Source organism: Podarcis muralis, chromosome 11 (genome assembly GCF_964188315.1).
Source record: "Podarcis muralis chromosome 11, rPodMur119.hap1.1, whole genome shotgun sequence".
Taxonomy (NCBI): Eukaryota; Metazoa; Chordata; class Lepidosauria; order Squamata; family Lacertidae; genus Podarcis; species Podarcis muralis.
In genome coordinates, this window is record NC_135665.1 from 55755037 (window position 1) to 55767867 (window position 12831).

Sequence of the window (12831 nt, forward strand, 5' to 3'; positions counted from 1 at the left end):
GTTTTCTTACTAAAGTAAGCTAAGCAGTAGTCATACGTATCCCATAATTAGTAAGGTGGGGTGGGGACAGGGGGACAAGCATCTCTCTTATTATTCATTGGCAAAGGAAGGGCATGTCAGACAAAAATCCCATCTAAGCCCCTAGCTGGCAGGCGGGCTGCTGGAAGGGGGTGGAATGTAGCAGCGAAATTGCTGAGCATACTTTGAATTCCTCCTTCTGTCCATCTGTTCCTTTTATCTGGGGAAATCATGCATATGAGCCAAGCCCACGCTTTGGACGCAACTCTCTTTTATGGGGCGGGGTGGTCAAAGTTTTCTGAAATAGGACATTCTTTCTGAATAGGCTTTTTCATGGTGGAATTTTCCATGCTGCAGGTGAAATACTCTATCCAGGGACATCAGCTCCTGGGGGCCTGAGCTGTTTTGGGGGCCCTCAATATCTTTTGGGATGGGCCAAGCCTTCCACCCCACCCCCCCCCAATGTTGAGGGGGGAGAGGAGACTGAGCACAGAGCTGAGTGAAGAACTTTGCTGAGCACTGTGTGGTTCCAGTGGCTGACTCCTTCTACTCCTTCTCTTCCTCCTGCCTGTTAGGATATTGATGTTCCGTTCCACCTAAACAGATGTGTGGAGCTGCTGTATGTCACATGTCTGTTTACATTCCAGCACAGCTTGCTGGGAACTTCCGTTTGTGTATTGCTTTTGCTTTGTGCTTCCTGCTGCTTGGACACGAAGGGGAGCAGACATGTTTTTCCTTTGTCCTGATGCTGAATAAAATGCTTATAAATACGCTTTACATATGCCTCTGTCCTCCACTTCTGTTGCGTGATATTCACCCTGCCGCTTAAGGCGTGCTCAAGTTTCTAAAGGCTTCTTGAAATATACTCAGAGTCGAGAGTGGATTTCATGCTCTTTATTCAGCTCATAGTGGTGAGGAGGAATGAAAGTCCCCCCAAAGTATCTGCTTTATATACATTATTTACACAATGGGCTGCACGTGATTGGCTAATTCCGGAATTCTCCTGTAGGCCAATCAGGTTGTGGATTCACTTCCATCTGGAGCTGAATTGGGTGGCTCCTGCAGACCAATCATACTGCTGCATTGTTCTAGGACCAATCAGACTGCTGCATTTTGGATCCTATTGTTCTAGGACCAATCATACTGCTGCATTTTGGATCCTATTCAACTCAGTACATAACACCCCTCTGAAGCTGTGTGCCGCTGTTTTGATGCTGTTCCAAGGGAGACCGGAGTTTGCCCTGCTGCTGGCCAGTGGGCTGGAGCCAGCTGGGGGCCTGCCTGATGCCGCCATTCCCTTGGACACATCCCAACACTGCCACAGTGGCACCAGGCAGAGGAGGAGCCACCAACCATTGAAGCCTCATGGTCTCCACGTTTGGCTCCACCCCTGGCTCCTCCCGTCATCACATGCACGACGTTTCCCACTCCCCAATTGCTCTCTCCCTGACTCTATCCCTCCTACCCCTTCTTCCTACAAAGGGCAGACCCACACCATGCATGGAGTGCATTCATTGCACATGTAAAGCACATGGCTTCCCCCAAAGAATTATGGGAGCTGTAGATTGCTAAGGGTGCTGAGAGTTTTTAGGAGACCCCCCCTTATTCCCCTCACATAGTTACAATGGCCAGGGTGGCTTAACAATAAATCCCTCTTTCCCAGGAAACTCTGGGTATCGTGACAATTGAAAGTGGTATCATAGTGCTTTGAACGTACTGGTGTGAGCGTGGCCCAATTTCCAGCCTCTGTTCTCAACTCAACTTCTAACTGCCTGTGCTTGTGGAAGCTCCAACTTGAATAAAATATTGTGGGGGCCAGGTAAGCCCCGCCCTGCATAATCGATCACATGACACAGCGCACACACACCATGGCAATGCCCATCAACTTTGTGGGGGCCCAGCAGCGCCTAGGAGTTGGCTCCTTCTTTGGCTCTGACTGCTTCTCTTCTAGTGTTGCTCCATAGCCAACGAAGCACCAACCTACCATTTCCCACCCCTGTCCCAAGTCTTCCGGCCCACTGCAGACCCCGGTGAGCTTTCTCGGTCATACCTTCCAATGAAAGCAACACAACGCAAGCTTGTTTGGTATCTAGCCTTTGAGGGCAGTCCAGCTGAAGCTTAAAAGTTCTGAAGGTGACAAGCTTCTGCATGCTAACTTGAAGAATTCAAAGGGAAGCACATCCCAGATGCACATACTCAGATGAAAATTTCAGTGAAGCAAGGATTGCATTGCAGCCTAAATGTACTTTCAAATTAGGGCTGGAATGCATTCTACGGGTCCATCCTATGCAGACCTACCAGGAAGCAGGACTCTTACAATTGGGTGGGACTTATTTCTGTGTGAACTTTTCAGCTGCATTTCCCAGATGCGTTACAAGGCTGGATCTGGAAAAGGAAGTAACCAGCTGCTCATTCTTCGTCTAACACGGATACGGAATACAGTGGTACCTTGGTTCTCAACCGCCTTGGTCCTCAAACAACTTGGAACCCAAACACTGCAAACCCGGAAGTAAGTGTTCCAGTTTGCGAACTTTTTTCGGAAGCTAAACATGTTTCGTTTTGAGTGCCAAACTTCCATTTTGAGTATTCCGCTAAGGTCTGTCTGGTTTTGCTATTTATTTTGCGTTTTTGTTTTTGCGGCTCTTTTTGTTTTGTTTTTGTGACTGTGTAGAACCCAGTTCAGCTACTGATTGATTGATTGTGCTACTGCAGTTCATTGTTTATTGCTTTCATTTTATGGATCAATGGTCTCGTTATATAGTAACAGTCATGTTACTGGAATGGATTAATCCATTTTGCAATACTTTCTATGTCAGGCATCCCCGAACTCGGCCCTCCAGATGTTTTGGGACTACAACTCCCATCATCCCTAGCTAACAGGACCAGAGGTCAGGGATGATGGGAATTGTAGTCCCAAAACATCTGGAGGGCGGAGTTTGGGGATGCCTGTTCTATGGGAAAGTGTGCCTTGGTTTTGGAATGGACTTCCGGAACAGATTAAGTTTGAGAACCAAGGTACCACTGTACATAACTTGAAAATTAGTTTCTAGGTTGAAGTTTTTTGCTACCTGACATCTGGAAAGTGGTGTGGCTGGACTCCCTCCCACATATAACCGGGTTGTTTGTAATCCAATTAACGCAGCGAGATTTCACAGGATATGCTAAGGCAATGCCTTTTGGCCTCCAAGGGGAAGCCAGCCAATTTAGCATGATTGCACAGCCTCATCAATATTGCTCTTTCATTCTATGGGAAACTTTGTTTGGAACCGCTTGTGAAGATGCCACAGTATCTGTTTAAACTTCTGCATGCTGTTATTTTAAAGAACACTCAGCTTTTATCAGGCCAAACAAATCGAGGGACGTACCTTGTGTGAGTAATGTTGGTCCACCACCCTAGCTAATCCAAAGTCACCGATCTTCAGCACCAGATCCTCTGTGTTGATGAAGATGTTGGCGGGCTTCAAGTCCCTATGCAAGACATTAGCTGAATGGATGTACTTCAGGCCTCTGAGCAACTGGTACATGAAAAGTTTGGCATGTTCCTCAGAGAGAGGTCCTTGCTCCAGAAGACGGGCCAGGTCCGTCTCCATGTATTCCTGGATGACGTACACCATGTTAAATTTGAACAGATCCCCTTGGAGATCAGCTCCTTTGGGCCCCAACACCTCGTAGACCTTTACGATGTTGTCGTGGTCCAGCCGGCGGATTATCTTGATCTCCCGGAAGGCGTGCTTCATGCTCTGAGCATCGCTCACTGCGATCTTCTTCACAGCCACCTTGCGGCAGCTCTTGCTGTCGACTGCTGAGAGGACAAGCCCGTTCACTCCAAAGCCCAGGGGCCTGAAGTTGATGAAACGGCAGCCCAGGTCATAGCCGTACACACTCGCGATGTAATTGCACTTCTCCGCCATGGTGGGGTCAGATCCGCCTTTGTCTCTGCAAAGAAATGGCAGCAGAGGAGCCCAGCCTCCAAGTCACCAATACGATTTAATAGAAAACAGTGCATCGTTACCACGAATGAGAATCTGTGCAATTCCTTGCTTGGAGCCCATAATCGTACAGGAGAAGGTTTTCAAGTCAAATGTTCAGAGGTTAAAAAGAAAAATAGACACAAGTTCGTAAAGTGGATTCTAGAATAGTCTTGGAAACAAGCTTGCAAACTTTAAATATTGACTCTCTTCGGTTCGGGTAAGCAAGTAGGGGAAAGGCGAAAAGTTGCCAATCTAGCAAATGGTTTTCGTTGCAATATGCTGATAAACTAATGGGCTCCAAGAGTTCTTAAATGTCATCCTTCTTGTTTTGTTTTAAGTTGGGGAAAGTGAAGCTTCAACATATACATGCTTTTAATATTCAGTTGGCTACCTAAACATGGACCTTCAGAAAGAAAATGGTGGAGAGGTTCTCCAGAAACCTTTATTCTCCATGAAGTGGACTCAGCATTTTTTTTCTAGTTCTGCAAGGCTTTGGTGAATCTTCTGTCACACATTCTTAAACGCAGGGTGGATTTTTCCATTTCGTCGTCACAAGACCTGATAAAAGACGGAAGTGCTTTCCTCCCAGTGAATCCTGCTCCCCATCAACTGAGTGCCACAAAGAGCCATGCTCAGTTCTTCCCACATCCTTCCTTCATCACCATTCGGTCTTTGTCGTGTCTGTCAAATCCTCACTTGTTATAGCCCCTCCTCCTGCAAGTGAAAAATAGATAATGAAGTAGTTTGCTACTGCAGTTACTTTTATCCACACCCTACCATCTCGAAGGTTAACACACCTAAAGAAAATACAAATTTAGTTATGCAGGATTAGAAAATACATCATTACGGTCACCTAGGAGTGGGCAAATCTGTCAAATTGGGGTTTTCTCTTTCTCATTTTTCCAATCTTAAGTTCAATTCTCTTCATTTTCACATAGTTTGTGATGTTTTAAAAAGAGGTCCTCATTAAAATCCTGTGGTCCTCATTTTATCCTGTGAACCACTCTGAGACCTGTAGGTATAGGGTACATGGTGGTAAAAACATTTAATAAGTACTAATAATACTAATAATTAAAATTCATCAGCACTTTACTGCAAAATTCTCCTAATATACACATTTGTGTGCAATTTCCCTGATATACACATTTTTTGCAATGTAATGTATTTCTGTATGTTCCTTTCACTAGTATATATGCATCTAATGAAAAGAACATGCAAAAATGCATTGTATCAGTAACCTTGGCTGGAGAAATGATTTACAAAATTTGCAGAAGTGCAATTTTCGATGGGTAGCTACAGTATGTCTTGGTTTGCGAATTGGTTTGAAAAGTGAGAATTAGATACAGTGGTGCCTCGCAAGACGAAATTAATCCATTCCGTGAGTCTCTTTGTCTTGCGGTTTTTTCGTCTTGTGAAGCACAGCTATTAGCAGCTTAGCGGCTTAACGGCTATTAGCGGCTTAGCGGCTTAGCGGCTATTAGCGGCTTAGCGGCTATTAATGGCTTAGCGGCTTTAAGAAAAAGGAAACAAACTCTCAAGAACTCGCAAGACATTTCGTCTTGCGAAGCAAGCCCATAGGGAAATTCGTCTTGCGGAACAACTCAAAAAACGGAAAACCCTTTCGTCTAGCGAGTTTTTCGTCTTGCGAGGCATTCGTCTTGCGGGGCACCACTGTAGGTTAGCTTTTAAACATGAACCGAATCATATTTCTCCCCCTTCCTAGGAAGGATCCTTTCTGTGCTGCTACTGATTGGATGCATGACTGCTGACCAAGGATAGACTTTGTTTGGAAAGAGCTTCACAGTGGGGTAGAGGAACTGAATTGCTCTCCCATCTCTGGGGTCACCTCTATGTTCTATATCTCTTCTCCACTGGTATAGTGGTAAATTCTGAACAGCAGGTTTTCTGCATGAGAGCCGTGCTCCTGTAGACATGCCCACCAGGCTGCCAGTATTCTGTGGGAAATTTAGGTTGGTGTAATTCATGTAATTAAAGCAGATTAATAGTGTTCTGTTGCCCTAGTGCAACAAATCCACATTTTTTTTTTAAAAAAGAAATTTTTGCAGTTAGGAAAGTGACAATCAAATGCACTGAAAGGAGTGGAGATGAATTAACAATTAATGGGAAGATGCATAAACACCCCACAAGCAAATCAGAACAAATGCTGAATAATGACCACGTATAATTTAAGCATTGTACTTTGGAAAAGCACTTCCATCCGTATGTTGTTGTTTTTAATGTGTTTTTATTAAAGATTTTCTTGGTTTACAAAAGTATGTACAATCTCTCTCTCTTTTTTTCAAGTAACATTTTTTACAGATCAGTTTCATTTGTTGAGACATTAGGAAGAAAAGGGGGAAAGAGGTGGAGGGGGGAAGGTGAGTGGGGGTGAGGTGGGGTGGCGATGTTTCTATTTTACTTACTATATGTAGGGTTTTGTGTCAGCATCGCTTGTGCAGGTTCTCTGCTATTCGCTTGTGTTCCTTTGGTGGTGAGAGAGGTTGGGGTTGGCCTAGGGTGTGGTTGTTTATTTGTGATTGGCTGTGGTGATCTTTGTTTTCATGTGTGAGTGGGGTGGGTGGGTGTTTTGGATCAGGTTAGCCATATTGATTTGTATGCTGTTGGTGGATTTTTGTCATTGTCTTGTTGTGCTGTGTATGTGATAAAGGGGAGTCATACCAGGGTGAAGGCGTCTTCTTCTATTTGTCCCTGTGTCAGTTTCAGTTTATTGGTTAATTTTTCTAGTAAGGCTGTTTCCCATACTATTTGGTACCATTGGTACATGCTTACTCCTGACAGGTCTCTCCAGTGTCTGGTTATGATGTTTCTGGCTGCTGAAAGGAGGTGGGTTATGAGTTCTTTGTGGTGTAAATGGGCATTATTGTCTTGGAAGATGTTTAGTAGGGCCAATTCTGGGGTGATTTCTAATACTTGCTTAGTTATTTTACATATTTCTCATATGGCTGTTGTCCAGAATAGATGGGTTTTGGGAGACTCCCACCACATGTGGAGGTATGTGCCTGTGGAGGTGCACCCTCTCCAGTATTTTGGTGAGGTTCTTGGGCATATTAGCGCTAGTTTTCTTGGTGTTAGGTACCACCTGTAGCTGAGTTTCAAATCCGTATGTTTTGTTATTCAGAAGGGCAACCAAGATGATCAATGGTCTGGAAACCAAGCCTCATAAGGAATGGTTGAGGGAGCTGGGAAAACTCTCTGACATTAAGAGTGGTTTGACAGTGGACTGGACTCCCTCGGGTAGATGTGGACTCTCCTTCAATTGAGGTTTTTAAGCAGAGGTTGGAAGGCTTTAGTCGATGCTTTAGTTGAGATTCCTGCATATGCAACTCTACAATTCGATAATTCGATGATGAACCCAAAGACTATACAAAAGAAAGAAAGAACTTCTAACCAATGTATACACTATGTTTTCAATAACAAGCCCCGCCGCCGCACTGAAGGAGAAGCAAATTGTTATTTATTTAGTTTTTTTATGGTTGTATTCTTACTGGCAGGGAAGGGGAGAGGAATCTGTGAGGTTTTCTGTGTTCAGGTGCCAAAATAATCTGATCTCTGCACCTTGACTTGGGAGGGGGGTTAATATTTGCTGCTTTACCTCAGCTAGCAAAATAGATTGGGTCTGCTCTGCATGGCTCTCTGTGGCTCTCTCTGAACTGTGGAAATAAAAGAAAAGAAAGATAAGAAACTGCTTTACTCCTAGCCAGACCACCTCAGTATTGTGTATACTGCCTGCTAGCATCTCTCCAGTTTTTCCCCCCAGACATGGCTGTCTCTCTGGAGGACTGTGCTTGAGGTGAGGGGAATGAGCAATGAGAAGTAGGAGCATGTTAGGGAAAAGGAGGAGAAATCCACTTTCCCTCCCTATCAGCACCATAAAACTCAAAGGGACGGTAATGGTAAGATGTATTTGAAAGTCTCTGGATATTGTACAAAGCTGTCTGTAAAACTTTAAGATTTAGGTATATTTAGGAGGGATGTGGGTGGCGCTGTGGGTTAAACCACAGAGCCTAGGGCTTGCCGATCAGAAGGTTAGTGGTTCAAATCCCCGCGACGGGGTGAGCTCCCGTTGTTCTGTCCCTGCTCCTGCCAACCTAGCAGTTCAAAAGCACGTCAAAGTGCAAGTAGATAAATAGGTACCACTCCAGCAGGAAGGTAAAAGCTGTTTCTGTGCACTGCTCTGGTTCAGCAGAAGCGGCTCAGTCATGCTGGCCACGTGACCCAGAAGCTGTACTCCGGCTCCCTCGGCCAATAAAGCGAGATGAGCGCTGCAACCCCAGAGTCTGTCACGACTGGACCTAATGGTCAGGGGGCCCTTTACCTTTACCTTTAGGAGGGTCTGGTGTTCCCTGTTTGTTCAGGTTGCACGAAGGTATTTTTTTGTTTTTTAATTACACTAAATTAGAAACTGAGAGGCATTTCTTGCAGATTTTGGTGGAAAAGTAATCACCCTAAAGTTTTGCTCTAAAAATGTCAGCCACCTAGACTCCATTCAGGCGCCCTGTGCCAACAGCAGTTCTTCCTTCTCTCCAGAGTACCAGGCGAGGCCTTGGATTTATCAAAATGAACCATGAAATGCCACCTCTCTCATTAAGGCTTCAATCCTGTGCTGGAGATAGGCATGGCTAAGTCCCAAATCTACCCACAATATATATATATATCCTTGCAGGACAGCAGGCTGATAAAACCTGACTTCAGGGCATCCCAGCCCAGTCCAGTTTCATAACAGAATCTTGTTATGAGAAAAAGTTGAAGCAAAAATGCAGGCGACACGAAGTGGAACGGAAGCAAAGCCTTGGGTTTTTTGGTGTGTGTTTTTACCATAGCTGAGCTGGAACAGGAGCTGAATTACAAAACATATCGATTCAAACGCCCGCATCTTGAAGTGCTTTCCCAAAGCTCAGCACCGCCAGGTCGCTCTGGCGTGTACTCCTCAAGTGAATGCAACTAGAAGTCTGCCTCTGATAATGATCTCTGCATTTCTGCAGCGCTGACTGATCGCGCAGGCTATGTTTAGCAACCCATTCCTGTGCCAAATGAACAGAGGCCAACTAGGGGGGTGAAAAATGCAACAGCTATTTCAGCAGGCCCCAGCAGAACTGTAAGAGAGACGGGTGCTGGGCACTGTCGCCAGTTTTTAGGTGCCACACAAGCCCTTGCGCCAGGGGTGGTGAAGGTCAGGCCAAGGTGCTGCATGTGGCCCACCAAGGCTTTCTATCTGGCCCTTGAGACTCTCTTGAGGGCACACTGCCTACCCATGAGTGCCCCCTGCTGGTCCTCCTTCACACGCCCCTTGAGTGCTTCTGGCTGCCAGGATCACAGAATCATAGAATCATACAATTGTAGAGCAGGAAGGAATTTCAACTAAAGTATCCATGACAGATGACCATCTAACCTCTGCTTCTAAACCTCCAAAGGAGGAGAGTCCACAACCTCCTGAGGGAGACTGTTCCACTGTCAAACAGCTCTTACTGTCAGAAAGTTTTTTCCTGATGTTTAGTTGGAATCTCCTTTCTTGTAAGTTGGAGCCATAGATTCAAGTCCTACTCTCCAGAGCAGGAGAAAACAAGCTTGCTCCATCTACCATGGGACAGCCCTTGAGATTTTTGAAGATAGCGATCATATCTCTTCTCTGTCTCCTCTTCTCTAGGCTAAACATATCCAGCTCCTTCAACCATTCCTCATAAGGCTTGGCTTCGTCTCCCTCCCAGTTGCAAATTTGATGAGCATCCCCTCAATTTCTTCATCCAAGTCGTTTATAAAGACATTGAACAATAACGGACCCAGGACAGAACACTGCAGTACCCCACTTGTCACTTTTCCCCAAGGTGACAAGGAACCATTAATGAGTTCTCTACGGGTTCAGTCAGTCAACCAGTTACCTCATTCAAGCCACATTTTACCAGCTTCCTCGAAAGCGACAGATCTACACTGGTCGCATATAACATTAAAAATGTGTTATCAAAATGTGACACCAGCTGTAGAGCTGCGAGCCTTTGACAATGGGTAGCTGAGTTAATAAAGTTTGTACAGATCAAAGTAGATTCAGCCCTTGAGCTCTGAAAATGCTTTTTGCTTGGCTGGATGTAGAGCAAAGATGGATGGGTGAATGCAGAAGCTAGCCTACGTCACATAGGTAATATTTACATTTGTGGCTGTGCCTACTTTTCGCCTCAGGCCCTTTCCACACCCACATCCTCAGGCTGAAACAGTTCTCCCAGCCATACCTTTCACCAACCCACATCATGAAGTCATGAAGGTTGGTGAAGATCTACGCTGTCCCACACATAGCTGTCAACTTTTCCCCTTTTCTTGCGAGGAATCCTATTCGGAATAAGGGAATTTCCCTTAAAAAAAGGGAAAAGTTGACAGCTATGGTCCCACTATTCATTAGACATCACCAACGCTGCAGATATGCAAGGCAACAAGGTGCAAAGTAGACCAGGGTTATTACACCAACAGTAGGGAACCTCCATCCCTCAGGCCATTTATGGCCCACCAGACCTCCTCCCCATTTGGCCCACGAGACCATTTTGGAAATTAAAAGACGCCTGCTTCTTGGGAGAAGGGCAATGACAGGCCTAGACAGCATCTTGAGAAGTAGAGACGTCACCTTGCCAACAAAGGTCCGTATAGTTAAAGCCATGGTTTTCCCAGTGGTGATGTATGGGAGTGAGAGCTGGACCATAAAGAAGGCTGATCGCCGAAGAATTGATGCTTTTGAATTATGGTGCTGGAGGAGACTCTTGAGAGTCCCATGGACTGCAAGAAGATCAAACGTATCCATTCTAAAGGAAATCAGCCCTGAGTGCTCACTGGAAGGACAGATCGTGAAGCTGAGGCTCCAGTACTGTGGCCACCTCGTGAGAAGAGAAGACTCCCTGGAGAAGACAATGATGCTGGGAAAGATGGAGGGCACAAGGAGAAGGGGGCGACAGAGGACGAGATGGTTGGATAGTGTTTTCGAGGTTACCAGCATGAGTTTGACCAAACTGCGGGAGGTAGTGGAGGACAGAGGTGCCTGGCGTGCTCTGGTCCATGGGGTCACAAAGAGTTGGACACGACTAAACGACTAAACAACAACAACAACAATTCCTGCTTTGCACAACACTTCCCAAATACCCAGCCACCAGCTGGATGTCTGGTGCTAGGGAAGCACTGGATTTAACTGTTGGAACTCAGCACACTTCTAAGTGTAGAAGCCATTTGGGAGTTAGAACTCCATGCTGCTTATCACTTCCCCAAGGCCAAACAATAAGTCAGAGGCTGGACATGAGAATCCCAGGGAGCATAGCCAACGGGTTGCGGCTGGCTTTTGGATTCAGGCCCTTGAGGAGGTGGACAGTTTTCACAAGGGACCCTTAATTACCGTATTTTTCGCTTTATAAGACGCACCAGACCACAAGATGCACCTAATTTTTGGAGGAGGAAAACAAGAAAAAAAAATGTCTGAATCTCAGAAGCCAGAACAGCAAGAGGGACCGCTGCACAGTGAAAGCAGCAATCCCTCTTGCTGTTCTGGCTTCTGGGATAGCTGCGCAGCCTGCATTCGCTCCATAAGACGCACACACATTCCCCCTTACTTTTTAGGAGGGAAAAAGTGAGTCTTATAGAGCAAAAAATACAGTATACCACACTTACAGTATCTTCAGAGGAATAATAATACAATAATAATAATTTATCATTTATACCCCGCCCTTCTGGCTGGGTTTCCACAGCCACTCTGGGCTGCTTCTAACAGAATATTAAAATACAATAACCTATTAAACATTAAAAGCTTCCCTAAACAGGGCTGCCTTCAGATATCTTCTAAAAGTCCGGTAGTTATTTTTCTCTTTGACATCTGGTGGGAGGGCGTTCCACAGGGCAGGCGCCACTACCGAGAAGGCCCTCTGCCTGGTTCCCTGTAACTTGGTTTCTCGCAGGGAGGGAACCACCAAAGGCCCTCGGCACTGGACCTCAGTGTCCGGGCAGAACGATGGGGGTGGAGATGCTCCTTCAGGTATACTGGACCGAGGCCGATTAGGGCTTTAAAGGTCAGCACTAACACTTTGTGGCATTCAGATAGCCACTGATAGCCTTCTTTAGGAATTTTGTCTAATCCACTTTTAAAACCAACATTCATTGAATGTCTTTTCTCTGTCCACTTTCTTGATGCCGTATGTAATTTTATAAATTTCTGTCATGTCTCCTGTTACTCATCTTTTCCCTAAACTAAAAAGTCCCAAATGCTGCCCTTTTCTGTACAATTCTTTTCTTCTGGCTCAAAAAGCACAGCGGTTTGGTTTTTCTTTTTTGCAAAGGGAAAAAAAGCATTGCTGAGGGCACCCCTTCCATTTACACACAAAAAAAAATATGTTTTATGGTTAGCCATCATAACTTTGATTTAAGGTAACCGAAGTTCACTGCTGCATTCCAGTGGATTTCCCCCCTCAAGGATCTGTAGAAAGAAATAGTACAGTGGTACCTGTATTTAGTTATTTTCCTCTTTGACATCTGGTGGGAGGGCGTTCCACAGGGCAGGCGCCACTACCAAGAAGGCCCTCTGCCTGGTTCCCTGTAACTTGGCTTCTTGCAGAGAGGGAACCGCCAGAAAGCCCTCGGCACTGGACCTCAGTGTCTGGGCAGAACGATGGGGGTGGAGACGCTCCTTCAGGTATACAGGACCGAGGCCGTTTAGGGTTTTAAAGGTCAGCACCAACACTTTGAATTGTGCTCGGAAACGTACTGGGAGAAAAGGCTAAGGAATAAATCTGGAGTGGAATCCCTAAGACAGTTGGATGGTGCCTTGTACGCCTCTTTCCAGCAACTCCTGCAGCCAAGCTGA

General features: G+C 45.6%; 1 protein-coding gene across 3 annotated transcripts in view; it reads right to left on the reverse strand.

The window, feature by feature from the left end:
- Positions 1-12831, reverse strand: part of MAPK4 (mitogen-activated protein kinase 4) — a 91785-nt gene that overhangs the window by 41253 nt on the left and 37701 nt on the right. For 2 of the 3 annotated variants that reach the window (XM_028748827.2, XM_028748826.2), the window contains exon 2: positions 3384-4703. In XM_028748827.2, coding sequence (XP_028604660.2) covers positions 3384-3929 — 546 coding nt within the window. In that variant the 5' untranslated portion in view covers positions 3930-4703. Of the gene's footprint in view, positions 1-3383; positions 4704-7602; positions 7667-12831 lie in introns of those variants that run through there. The other variant, XM_077936489.1, reaches the window with a different exon arrangement.